Source organism: Podarcis gaigeae, assembly GCF_964106915.1.
Source record: "Podarcis gaigeae genome assembly, chromosome: 1".
Classification (NCBI taxonomy): Eukaryota; Metazoa; Chordata; class Lepidosauria; order Squamata; family Lacertidae; genus Podarcis; species Podarcis gaigeae.
Genome location: NC_139678.1, coordinates 93787527 through 93801390, shown reverse-complemented (window position 1 = coordinate 93801390; position 13864 = coordinate 93787527). Strand labels below are relative to the sequence as shown.

Genomic DNA, 13864 nt, shown 5'->3' with positions numbered 1-13864 from the left:
ATTCCTAACAGAGGACTCCCGTGGTGCCAATGGCATATAGAGATAAAGCGTAGTTGGGGGGGGGGGGGCAGATAGATGACAGACAGGGCCATTTAACGTCAAAGGTTCCCACAGACCCACTGGATGGCTATCACCAGACTTCACCTCACTGATAAACAGGAAGGGCAAGGACACTGTGTTGTTTATTTAAGAAATGACTATATTAATAAAATGTCATTAATCAAGACCAGGAGGAAACAGATCAATACTACCTTTCAACCAGCCATTGTTCTGAAATCTCTTTCCCAGAAGTCAACCATTCCCTATCCCACCTGAAACATGCACACCCACATTCACTCACCCAGGTCTCTGTGGACACCACAGTAGGGGAAAATATTTTAGTCTAGCTACTAAATACAATACAGTGGTACCTCAGGTTAAGCACTTAATTCGTTCCGGAGGTCCGTTCTTAACCTGAAACTGTTCTTAACCTGAAGCACCACTTTAGCTAATGGGGCCTCCTGCTGCCGCCGCGCCACCAGAGCACGATTTCTGTTCTCATCCTGAAGCAAAGTTTTTAACCTGAAGCACTATTCTGGGTTAACATAGTCTGTAACCTGAAGCGTATGTGTCATAGCTGCCTCTAGGTCCCAGCTCACAGAGGACCAACCCCAGGTTGATGTAATGTACAAAAGTCTTTATTAAAGTTTAGTTTCCATTTCAACGCCAGAGCGTGCAGCCCTACGTCTTAGACCTTAGATCGGCGAAGTCCCGTCTGAATCACCTCCCCTTCCGCACCAGTTTAAGATCCTAGCCCTGCTCCACCTTCTGCGCTGTTCTCTCCTCCTCTGGGTCCTCCTGCCCACCGGGACATTGCCCTTTCTGGACTCCTCCGACGCTGAGTCGCTTAGCTCCTCCCCCTGCCTCCGGCGGGCTTTAGGACCCGGTTCCCAATCCTCATTCTCTGCTGTCCCGCGCTCCTGTACATTTGAACTTGTTTCTCGCGCCAACCCAGTGACCTTTCTCCTAACCGTTACACTGCTTCTATCACTGCTTCCCTCTTCCGTGACACTGGCCGGATCTGACCTCCCCTCCGTTGCCTGACTCTCCGATGGAGGCGTGGTCAGCTCTGCCTTGTCTCCTCTCCCTGGTGGGGAAAGCACTGGCCCCGATACCTGGGACTCTTCCCCCCCACTCTGCTCTGGTGGGGAAGCTGGTCCTGATTTCCAACTACTGCTCTGGGAGTCCCTGCTGCCCCCTTGCTCCTGGGGCGTTCCCCTTGGGAACCCCCTGCCCCTGGCCACTGGCGCCCCCTTTTGTGAATCTTCCGATTCGCTGGAGAGGCTCATGGAATCCCTCGGACCACTGTCCCCTCCTACGCTCCCCTCGGATTCCTCCCCCTCGCTCTCCATCTCCCCTCTTCCCTGTGCCTCTGCTCCTGAGCCCCTGACAGTATGTAACCTGAAGCGTATGTAACCTGAGGTACCACTGTACTCTCTGAGCACACTAGATTTGATTCCATGCAACACTGAAATTTTTGAAACTGGAGCTTCCTTTTTCAAACATTATACAAGAAGCACAAAAGCAGGATGTGAGCGAAACGAGGCTGAAGTTAGTCTAATTTTCTATCAAAAACGATGACGACAAAAAGAAACAGCTGCTTCTTAATTCCAGAATCCTTGATGCGTATCCTGGTATCTCTAATGACTGGGACTTTCCTAGCCTGCAATCTCTGTTTTGGAAATGAGTCCCACAAGTGAACCCATGGTTACAACATCAGCCTAATTTTTCCTTACGCGCGCGCACACGCACAGTTTTACCTGAATTCCGAAGCGATTCATTTCCAGTTGTCGCATTCACTTCTTCCTTGGAGAGGACCAAGCTGCAGAGTTGTTCTTCTGTTGTCATAATTTTCATGATTTCACATGATGAAATAAAGGCTCTGACCTGCTCGTTGAGAAAGCATTTGCTCTTTTATTGGTCAGTAGCCAAACACACACCCTACAAAACATCCACATAAAGGTTTATGGGCAGCTTACAGTTATAGAAATAGATGGATTCCTAACAGTGCAGCATGTTAAAATAAGAGAATGCCCTTTGAAGTTTTGCCTGCCCTTCTGAGCTCATTTTGAACTCACTAGAGCAGGAGTGGGGAACCTCGGGTCTGAGGATCAAATGCAGCCCCTCCAGGTCTCTGGCTCTGGTCCTTGGGGCTCTCCCAAGCCACTGATTTCAGTGAAAGCAGCTGAACTACACCAGTTTCAAGTCTATGTCATCAGGGTTAGATTGCAAAGGGCTTAAGTCAGCTTCTTTCACTGAAAAGATATGTTCATGAATTAGAGGGAGTTTATACAAAAGCCACCCCAGATTAGCTTGACACGACCTGCAGCAGGTATAGCCGAAAGCACACTGGGGCTTTGTCCTATAACAGCGGGATATCCTTGTTTCCCCTTAGCACATATTTGATTTGCACTGCTTTGAGCAAATTCCATGCCATCTGCACATTTATCTAATGCTTTTAATCTAATGTACATTGTAAACTTGCAGTAACACATCGGGTTACGATACCAAGGTAACCCAGCCAGTTCTTGAAAATGTGTCGGCAGGATTTGTTGGTCTGCTGCTCCTTCGATTGCCTTTCAAAAAAAAATCTCTTTCAAATGAATGAACCCTTGCCATTTGCCATTCAAAAAATATTAGAACATGCCCAAGAAAGATGTTAGATTGTTTCTGTATGACACAACTGCTGCTAGAATTTTGTTGGCCAAAAACTGGAAATTACATGAAGTACCAACAATGGAGGAATGGCAGATGAAGATGATGGAATTTTTGGAGCTAGCCAACCTGACCGGAAGAGTCTGTGACCAGTAGGAGGAGGAGTACCAGGAGGATTGGAAGAAATTTAAAAACTATTTAGCTAAATATGCTAAGATAGAAATACTTGCAGGTACCAGATTGGCCTAGGATTTAAATAAGTGATGTTATAGAATAATATGTTTCAAGTAAAAATGAAAAGAAAGAAAGATGTTAATTGAGTAAGTAAATTACATGTGAAAATAGTTTTGGAAAACTGTTACAATGATATACATTGAAATTCAGCCTGGGGGAGTCGAGGAAGTCACCCAACAATGTAAAGAAAAATGGAATTATTATACTTAAGATTTATGTTTGTTTGTTTGTGTATATATATATATATATGGAAAATCAAAAATATATATTATATTATTGAATTTTAGCAGGGCTGTTCCTGTCTAGGTTGCCTTTTCCGCTGCCAGTTGTGAGGGATTTCCCCTCTTCTTCTCTCTCTTTTTTGTGTGCATAGTTCCGATATATATTTAGCCCTGCTAAAATTCAGGATAACGAATGTGTGGAATTTCCAGTGCCCCCCCCCCCCGCTCTTTTCTTTTGTTCTTTTCTGCACACAGCAAATCAAAATGGGGAAAGTCCATTTCAGTCTTAACAAAAGCCAGTCCTGCTCAGCCATAGCAACCATTCCAAAACTGGCCAGTGTTAACTGCAGACAGCATACATTTCATCGGTGTTAGAAAGGTCTCCAGTTAGCAGTGACAGACACAGGAAAGCAACAGGTAAACAGATTAAATGCTGCAAACAAGGCTACGACTCTTACTGGGGTTTCATTTGAGCCTTGGCCCATAAAGAAGGACTGGAAGTTGACTAAATACATTGAAATAGATTATCTGTATGCATTTTAGTCAGCTCATTTCTTAAGTTTGCACAAATCTGCCTATAGATTGAACATATCACCTCCTGGTTAGGAATGTAGCCTAAATTTATTATTTATTTAAAAAAAAAAGATTTACAACCTGCCTGACTGTAATCTGTACAGTTTTCAACCATAAGATGTTCAGATGGCCTGGACTGGTCCTTATGGCAAGTACCAGAGAGGCTGTCACACTCAGGGGGCAGTCTGAAGGGGTGGAATATATCTGCTAGATTATAGAGGTGGCTGGTGGACACACACACACACACACACACACACACACACACACACAGTCCTTGGGTTTATTTTCTTGCATTTTTAAGGACTTCTTTCTTTTCTTTGGCTGGTCATTTGAGCAATGACAGGAGGGGAGATCCTCTCTTATCTGTCAGTCACTCAGCATGGAAATCATAATATTTATCCTAAATTATTTGTGACAGTACTTGACTCAAGGCGAAGATGGAAACACAGGAGGGAAGGCGCCCCTTTGCTTCAAATTCCAGAGAAGCTTGACGAAGAGCAGGGGTGTAATCTAAAGACACACAAATTTGCAATTGCCTAAAACTAGGAAAGGGAGGGTAGGGTTCAAACTTTGCACAATCACACCTATAAGGAAGGTGTACTCTTGGGCCCTCACTAGGAAAAGGAAGCAAAATGTGGGGATGGTTGGCCTGCTCAACCATAACCATGGCTCATGACATTGGGCAGGGGTAGGCAAACTAAGGCCTGGAGGCCAGATGCGGCCCAATCGCCTTCTCAATCCGTCCCGCGGACGGTGTGGGAATCAGCGTGTTTTTACAAGAGTAGGATGGGTCCTTTTATTTAAAATGCATCTCTGGGTTATTTGTGGGGCCTGCCTGGTGTTTTTACATGAGCAGAATGTGTCCTTTTAATGCATCTCTGGGTTATATGTGGGGCTTAGGAATTCGTTCATTTTTTCTCCCAAAATATAGTCCGGCCCACCACATGGTCTGAGGGACGGTGGACCGGCCCATGGCTGACAAAGGTTGCTGACCCCTGACACTGGGCCTTACGTCAATGAACTATTACTCATCGTGAACCATGACACTTGGCTAGGAAAACTGAACTGACAGCCACAGTCTTGACAACTAGCCTTGCATTTTAGAAGAGGGAGCTTTCTGGATGACAGCAAGTACAAAAAAGGCTTCCTTTCTGTCTGCAGACATAGAATAGAGCTTGGAACCATCTTTGCTGGAAAAATCCCTCAGCAGCGTAGATAGAGCATGTTAATTCCCTCAGAGCCACCTGTGTGTCACTAGAAAGCCCCGTTACATGCTTTGAGAACTATGTGTCCAAGCTCTGAAATGGAAAATAAACCAGAAAATATATATATATATACCAAGCCATGACTTAAAATAGTCTGATCGCTCTGCTTTGTTTCCAAACCAGATGAGTTCCAATGAGAGAGGGGGATTTTTACCTTGCCTTGTTAGATATAAACATGTCAGAAAATGTAAGCATATGCGTATTTTGGTCAGCTAGGATAGCTCAGTCGGTGGAGCATGAGATTCTTAATCTCAGGATCATGGCTTTGAGCCCCATGTTGGGCAAAATATTCCTGCATTGCAGGGGGTTGCACTAGATGACCCTTATGGCCCCTTCCAATTCTACAGTTCTATTATTCCAGCGTAATGGGTTCAGATGTTATTCAGCTTGAGTCTGCCATTCTAAACAACAAGGGGGCGCTTTAAAAAATAGCTCAAGCAACATGACTGAAAAAGGTAAGGGCACAGCTCTCCTGCAGGCAGCCAGGATTCCTTTATGGTTGTGTAAAAAAAGGGTAAACTACGATAGTTCAGTGTTCGAAATGTGGAAAGGACAATGCTTTCCTGAAACATATGTTTGTACAGTGTTCTATAGTTACTAAGTTTTGGGAGAAAGTGCTGGACTGTGTAGCTATGACTGTACAGAAAAAGTTAAATCTTTCAGTGGCGAATGTTCTATTGAACTACAGTATTTACCTACTGTATGGAAATTAACAACAGGACAACAAAAAATGGATCCTGCGTGCCCTAATGGTGGACAAGAGATTGATATTGAAGAACTGGAAAAGTAATGATACGATACCCTTTAATCAATGAGTTGGCGATATGATATCACTCGCAACCTATGAATGGGGGGGGGGTGTACCACTTTTAGATATATTTTTGTTGTTCTTTTTCTCCCCCTCACTTTCCCTTTTTTCTGTATCACTTTATATTTTACTGAAGTATTTTCAATTACAGTGGTACCTCGGGTTAAGTACTTAATTCGTTCCGGAGGTCTGTACTTAACCCGAAACTGTTCTTAACCTGAAGCACCACTTTAGCTAATGGGGCCTCCCGCTGCTGATGCTGCGCCGCCGGAGCACAATTTCTGTTCTCATCCTGAAGCAAAGTTCTTAACCTGAAGCACTATTTCTGGGTTAGCGGAGTCTGTAACCTGTGAAGCATATGTAACCCGAGGTACCACTGTAAAACAAATAATTTTTTTTAAAAAAAAGTTATAGAGAGTGAGGCATAGCTGATCTTCTGTAGTGGAGAAGCCTGTAAGACTTATGTCAAAAAGTCCTGCTTCAAATCAAATGAATTCCCTCAGGGAAGCCACTGTCTTTTAGGATGTGTTCACATTACCGCCCAGCTGTGCATAGCAGCTTGGCTTCAATTGTGTCAGATTCGTTTCTGTCTGTGTACACACCAGGGGGCTTTCTCGTGTCTTTACTCCATGCAAATGTGTTCACAGCTACTTGTGTGATGTGAAACAGCACATCAAAGTTGTATAACAAAGTACAGGATGGATATGGATTTCGCACAGCATTCTATGAACACAGATTAGAAACCCAACACTGGAAATGCAGCAAGAGCACTGTAAATGGGAGGGTTAATGTATCCTTAATATCAGCCCCCCTCCCTGTATCTGCAGCAGTAAGAACTGCTGAGGTAATATATGTGAAGCATTTTGAGCACTGAATTGTTAGACCTCTAGGATGTATGTGGCCATGGTGTGTGCACACCAGAAGAGAGATTTGAGTGGAATCACTCATTCAGTGCACCTATTATCCCAAGCAGCATGGCTAATCCATGCTGAGTCATGTGCCAATTTCCCATAATTTTGCAGATTGGGGGTGGGGGGGAGGAGAGATGTAGGCTCTGTAAAGGTTGTTTTTTATCTCAGAAAATCGGTGCCAAGTAGCTACTTCTTTGTACATCATATTTTAAACAAATGGAAGACGTTATAATCACAAAAGTCAAAGGCAACCTGTGGGAGTCATTGCTTCCTATTGTGGCAACAGGTCTAGCTATGGTTTTAAGCTAAGCAACTTAAGTGGCGGAAATTTTTGTGTGAATATGAAAATCTGGTTATACAGGTCAAATAATACCCTTGTTTCCAAACTAATAGTCTGATACACTGTTGTACTTTGAGCAATAATTTTACCCAATCCTTAAATAATATTGGATACCTTATTTTTTAAATATTTGAAATGGATCGATTAAAAAAATGTTTAATTACAAACTCTAAATAATTTAAATTTTGTTCTGGGTTTTTTTAATGTTTTGCTCGTCTCCACATGACATTTATTCTTCTAGCCTCAACTAAGCAACATTGCATTATGGAAACAAGCAAGCAAGAAATAAAATTTTGAACAGGTGTATGTCAACAAAGCTATTTATTTCTCATATAATTTAGTATATCAGTTACAATCAATAATGATTATATAAAACATAAGCAAATATGCTTTTAACCAGCAGCTGTCTCAATATGGTTTATGAAGATAAAGAAAGCAGCTGTCATAAAACTTACGTTTATAGACTGAACAAATCGGGAGACTATCCATTCAGCTAATACCCTCTGCATATACACAGCACTTAAACATTCTAATCCTCATAGCACACAGAAACTATTTGAGGACAAGACTGTGCTACGTGGTCTGAAAAGTTTACTTTTCCACTGAGCACACCTTTAGGGAAAGAAACTTTTCCCAAGGAAAATCTCATGCATTCCTAAATTGAAGCTGCCAGTGTGAATATGCTCCCCTAAAATAACTAAACTCTAATCTCTCTTCTAAAGCACACTTTTCCTATCCTCTCACTGCTTTGCTGATGCATCAGAATGTTTTGTATGGGACATACAAGTTTTTAGAGTTTTATGTCCTCTCCTTGGGGAATGAAGCTCAGAATTTTTCCAGCTTTATCCCACAGTGCTTTGTTTATTCAATAAGAAAAATGCCTTGGTGTTCAGTAGGGCTTACTCTCGCAGAATCGTATGTATATATATATAGGATCATAGCCTTAGTGCATCAACCAGGCTCTCACAAATTTCTCCCCCTTTCCCTTTTCAGTGGATGGGCTCTTGTCTGCGTTTGCAGCAAAACAATAATACAAGGCTCTTTGGTTACTTACAGTTAGTGTTGAAGAGGAAAGGATTATTATTACGATGGTCCACATGATCGGCTGTTGTCTGTCTCATTCATCTCCCAGGTGCAGGATCAGAAGTCATTTCAATGGGCAATCCTCAGCAGGTTCTCTCAGTTTGTTTCCTTGGGTTCCTGAGCTTGCCTCATCTTTCACCACTGCTGTTGCTTCTGTTACTGAGTCCCAGGAGGGCTCTTGGTGCTTCTTTGAAGCAGGATGTTTGACACACACCTTGCACTGCAGGCAACTCTGAGGTCCATGTCCCAGATATCTTCGTCACCTGTGCCCCCTTTCATTACTCATTGTTATCGCTGCACTTGAGCAAGGAAAGGTCAATCTTTTACGTTCCCACGGTAAGGGCAGCAAGAAAAGTTCTGGCATAGATGTCACAGGAGCCAAGGGGGAGGGGGAGAGAATTTAATATCCTGGAGACTGGAAGGAAACAGGTGAGCACACAGGAAAAAAATCTAGTGGGATGGGATGGGGGGAGAGCTTTGTACAATGGGATTCAAGCTGACCAAAACGCCTCTGCTAATGTCTGCCTGGAATGTTGACCGGAGAGCACAAGGGAAAACTGATGGAGAGAGACTAACTTCAGTGGAAATGAAAGCTCCACTCCTGCGGAGCTTTAGTAGGAGCAAGCTTCAGTGGGTGGGTATATGGAATATGATTCATTGTTCACACACACGTGGGTAGGGATGCAAGTACTCCCTGGAAGCTACATATGGAGACAACTATATTGATCTAGTGTAAAAAGTAGGGCAACAGCTGCCACAGGTGCAGCCCATGCCTAATCACATTTATTCAAGACTTATACATCTAAGTAATGGTGCACAAAACTGCATCCTTGTATTATTGACTTTTGAGGGGAGGGCAGAGTTATAACCTGGTAAAATCATTTCAGAGCCCTCGACCAAAAACAAACACATTTCATGCCTCCACCTCTTGAACACACATGCTTATTATCAAATGTGAAATTTGACTACAGACCTGAGTCCCCACTCTTGTTGTGTCTTACTGCTGGCTTGCACTGATTGTATTTGGTATATGCCACATCCTTTTTTTAATTGCTGCCCAAGTAGCCCATTTAAAAAAGGGTAGCTATGTCCAGGAAGGGGATATTGCACTCTAGAATGTTTTACCTGCCTGCATTTCTGATATTTGATCTGCCACAAAATGTTAATCACTGTGCAGCAATACAACAAATGCAAAAGGAAAAAAAGGAAAGGCTAATGTAGAATTAAATTAGAAGCATTATTTTTCTTATAATGCTACAAGACCATATTAAATATACTTTGGGCTAATATTATCAACATCCATAGGTACTGAAATGATTTGCTCCCTCAGATATTCTGAAGAACCCAGAACGACATTAGTAAACCGCAGAACTACTGTGGTCCATCAATTTCCCTGTCTGGCAGCCCAAAACATTTTGATGTGTCACGCAAAGGACAAGATGGTGATTTCCATCACCCCGATTCCATATTGAAAAGCTAACCCGTTGGACTAATTTAAACAGGACAGCATTCTTTACTGCACCTCAGGGCAGCAGACTAGCTTAGAAGGCACAGGGCAAGCTGTCTGGCTCACACAACACTCTGTCCACTCTGCATGCCTTAGCACATGAGGCAGCTGCCCAGTTCTGCCCAATGGAAGAGCTAGCCCTGTGAAATCCCTGTTGTCCCCCCAACGTTTTAAAGGCCTAGTTTGTGGCAGTTCTTCTGCCTTGCACAACACAACTGGTGCATCAAAGTTTCACATCCATATTGGCGAAGTACCTTTGCTCCATCTGGTGCAGAGGAATGGTTCATGAGACAGCTAGTGATGTGGTTGATGACGCTTCACCTTTCTGCAATGTTTGCCCTGCATTTAACAAAAGAATCTAACAAGAGCCCCCTGGACTGGGCCAATGGCCTATCTAGTCCAGCCTCCTCTTCTCACAGTGGCCAACCAGGTGCCTAAATAGGAAGCACACTTAAGCCAGTCTTGAATACAAGACCATTCTCTCCTCCTGACCCCAAGCCATGAAGCCCTTTGGAAAATTCCAGAGATCAGGTATTTGAGAGAAGGAACAGGACAACAGATTCCATCTCCATTGGCAGAATTTTAACCTGCTTTGCCTGCCTGTATCTTCACCATTACAATGTCCTGCTGCAACACAGTTCCTTTCCCGTTACCTGTCATTGCCCTTTTTCTTAACTTTCTCATTTGTGTTTCATTTTTGAATTAGACAGGTAGTCTACTAACAAAATAATGAGACTTTTGTTTGCTTGGGATTGCTATGGCTGGCTATTAAGCACCAGCCACATCCCCTTGGCAAAGATGCATCATAATAGTCAGAAGTGTTTCTGTTATAAGGTGGCATATGAGGCAGGAGTTCCACCTTCAGGTTGTAAGGTCATCGTCAGATACTACAGGGAGCAAGACACCTTCCTCTTGCTTGTTTTGAACTTCCAGGTCATGCATATAACACAGGGCCGGATTTAGGTTTGATGAGGCCCTGAGCTACTGAAGGTAATGGAGCCCTTTATATGTCCAGCTGTTCTTTGTCAACAACAAATTGTCACTGTTTTTTGTGTTGATTACTTACATCATAGGAGCCTACACCACACAAAACACTGTTGCTGCATGTAGGTTTTATTCTATTTGTTTTTTATTTTAAATTTTGGAAATGTACATCCAGGTTTTTCCCCCCGGGTAAATTTTTTTGCCCACCCCAAGAGAGTGGGGCCCTATGCTATAATTTGTTTACCTTATATGTAAATCCGGCATTGATATAACATGCAGCTAAGGAACTGCTTATTATATCACAGTTACATGTAGAAGCAAGGTGGGGGACTGTTGCACATAACTTTTAAAGGTGCGTGTTTGTTTTCTTCTAGTGCAGTGGTTTTGCAAACCTTATGCCTTCAATGAATGCTTTTTACATCAGTCAGACCCTGAGGGTCTGCTGTGGATCTGCTGCATGTTGCAAAGGATTCTGGGGCCAGCTGGGCCCTTCATCAACTGAACAACCTCTTATATATCAGGGAAAGGTTGCAAACGGAAATCGGGATTGATGGGCAAGCTGTATTACATGGAAAAATCCCTACAATTCTTACCGATAATCAGAGAAGCTCTGACAAGCTTCCAGGGTCCCTGGAGCTACAATACTTGCAATAATTAATGCCTAAAATAGGGGTTGGGGGGAATATAATCTGACCAACCCTGGAAACCCCTGTTTTGCCTTCTAATCCTAGGTGTGCAGATGCTGGCGGCTGATATGCCTGGAAGCATCAAAAGCTACCATATGCCAAGTCAGACAATTGATCTATCTAGTTCCGTACTGTCCAAGAGTTAGATTCTGGAATTGGTTTTCAATCGCAGAGGCAACCCTGGAATATAAGGAATGAATACTACTATTACTGCTGCGGCTGAGCATGGACCTGGCCTTTCACCTCTGACGGAAGAAGGGCCACAGCCCATTGGGACAGCATCTGTTTTGCACGCAGAAAGACGCAGGTTCAATCCCCAGCACCTCCAGGTCGGACAGGGAAAAGACTTCTGCCCCAAACCCCAGAGAGCGGCTGCTAGTCAGTTCAAATTAAGCCCGGTAAATAAAGCCACTAACATGCTGGAAGGCAAATTACAGATAACAATAAGTGTACTGCTAAAAACATACCAAAAAAAACCCATTAAAAGCAATTAGCCATGGAAAGAATTAATCTATTGAAACCATACCAATAATTAAAGCAACGCACGACACCAGCCCTTTCGTTAAAAGCAGCTTCCAAAAGTACAGTACAAGCGCCGGAGGAGAAACCCATGTCTTTTCCATCCTCCCTTCCAAACTCACTTCACTAACCTGCTCAAACTAATGGTATAGCCCCCCATGTCTTGAAAACCCTTTCCGAGGTAGCAAGCACGAGGTTTTTTGTTTTGTTTTGCTTTTAAGGAACCTAAAGCCACAGCTTGAAGCATAAGCCTGTGGGGAAGACAGAAAAGCCTCCTGCTGCCTGGCGGGCTTCCCTTCCTCGCTTCCCCCCCGGCCGAGAATGGCACGGTCCACAGCGTGCTGAGTGCCTCGGAACGGCGGCTTGGCGACCGGCTTAGCAACGGAGGTGGAGGGACAAGCTCCGTGCGGAGGGGAAGGGCGGGTGCCGCCGCCTTCTTTTTGCTCCCCTCGCCTTCCCCATGCCCCTTCCCCGCGCAGCCCCCCACTACCTACCCGGCTCCCCCGGCTGGCCCTGGGCTGCGTGGAGTGACCCGCACGCACGGTAGGTCCCTCCTTGAGCCCAGAAGAGCCAGGGAAGGTTTACACTGGGGGCCCGGCAGGTTGCAAGCGCAGCAGGCTGTTGTTTGCCCGGGGATTCATTGTCAGAGCAGAAACTCCCCTGCGTGAGGCAGCGGACGAGGGTGTGGGTTTGTTGTTGTTATTGTTGTTGTTATTATTATTGCAACTCTTTCCCCATCTGTCCCAGTGTTGTCTATTCTAGGGCGCAATGCAGTTGTTCCCAAACTTTTTTCAGGCAGCTTCCCACCCCCTTTAGTTCCACAAACTCATTCATAGTGTCCTCTTAAAAGGCATTATTCAAAATAACGGTTTGCATAAGCCGCATCATAAAATTTAGAACAGGAACAATTAATTGCGTGTTTCTTCAGAATCCAATTAAAACTTTTTAGTTTAATTCAACATAACTGAGGGATTTGATCCACTGATGACACCAGTTTCCCACAGCCTGATAGTCATTTATGCCTCCAGTGCCACCCTGACACCCCCTTAGTGCCATCCTTGGTATCCTACTGCCCATTTCATTATAGACTAAATATTTGGCATGTGGTCCTTTTTGGCTGCTGGAGAATTGGGTTGCTTCTCTATGCAGGATCAGGCCTCATCAGCCTCCTTAACCACTAACTCGGCTTGTAGTGAGTTTCTACATGAGCAACTGCAGACAACACCCAGGGGTTGCCAACATGGTGCAAATGTTAGTTTGAGGGCCATACATGTCTACTGCTTCAGGCAGCAGATTGTCGAGTACAAGTGACCAGCCTGTGGCATGCGTGCCATAAGGGGCAGTGGTGTTGGTAGTGCACTTCAACAAGGGTGCTTGAGAAAGAGGTCCTGTGGCCTTAGATAATGGCCTGCTATTGTTCCTTTCTCTTCAGTGCTGCCCTGTTACTAGCTAAAGATACACCTGCCTCTGGATACAAGGAGAATTTTATATGCACTGTAGTAGTGTGGATTGGAGTTGTAATACAGCATAGTGTCCTTGCCCAAATGATTGGCTATCACTCTTCTAGAAATACCTGTGGAAGTTTGTTCCATCCTTATATTTTTTTTAAGAGTCCATGTTCTCTTGAGATCCCGCTATACAAAGGGAGGTTGAGCTGAGCTGGAGTGTCTGGCCCAAACTCATCCAGAGACCTTCATGTCTGGTTGGGAATTTGAATCCAGGTCTTCTGAGTCCTAGACACAAGTTCTCACACACTTTATTTTTTAAGGTACATTGTTCTCTATTTATTTCCCACCATAAACAGTATGTTCCAATATGATACATACAACCTATTTTAGAATAGATAGGTGAGGAAGCTGTGTTGTGCAAGAGACACATAGCACAGGGTTGGTACCAAAAGCAGCAGTTCATCTCCCCTCTCCCTCAGTTTGGGTAGTATTGCTGGCCTCATTCTCCATCTGGCTGCAGCCATCATTTATGTAGTTCAGCTCAGGAATGTGTGACAGTATCATCAAGATACTGGGTAAGCATTGTGGGGC

At 44.0% G+C, this 13864-nt stretch overlaps 2 protein-coding genes across 7 annotated transcripts in view; one reads left to right on the top strand and one right to left on the bottom strand.

The window, feature by feature from the left end:
- SCTR (secretin receptor) overlaps window positions 1–12027 on the bottom strand; it is a 30092-nt gene extending 18065 nt beyond the window's left edge. The window contains exons 1-3 of one of the 6 annotated variants that reach the window (XM_083711346.1): window positions 11948–12027; window positions 8101–8486; window positions 1800–1929 (exon numbers count right to left, since the gene is read on the bottom strand). In XM_083711346.1, coding sequence (XP_083567472.1) covers window positions 1800–1929; window positions 8101–8145 — 175 coding nt within the window. In that variant the 5' untranslated portion in view covers window positions 8146–8486; window positions 11948–12027. Of the gene's footprint in view, window positions 1–1799; window positions 1930–8100; window positions 10805–11947 lie in introns of those variants that run through there. The other 5 variants (XM_083711350.1, XM_083711347.1, XM_083711348.1 and 2 more) reach the window with 5 other exon arrangements.
- A 10-nt stretch (window positions 12028–12037) lies between these two features.
- The window catches only part of CFAP221 (cilia and flagella associated protein 221), a 28509-nt gene continuing 26682 nt past the window's right edge, over window positions 12038–13864 (top strand). Inside the window, exon 1 of the mRNA XM_083707052.1 lies at window positions 12038–12368. The gene's annotated coding sequence lies outside the window, so the exon portion shown is untranslated. The remainder of the gene's footprint in view (window positions 12369–13864) is intronic.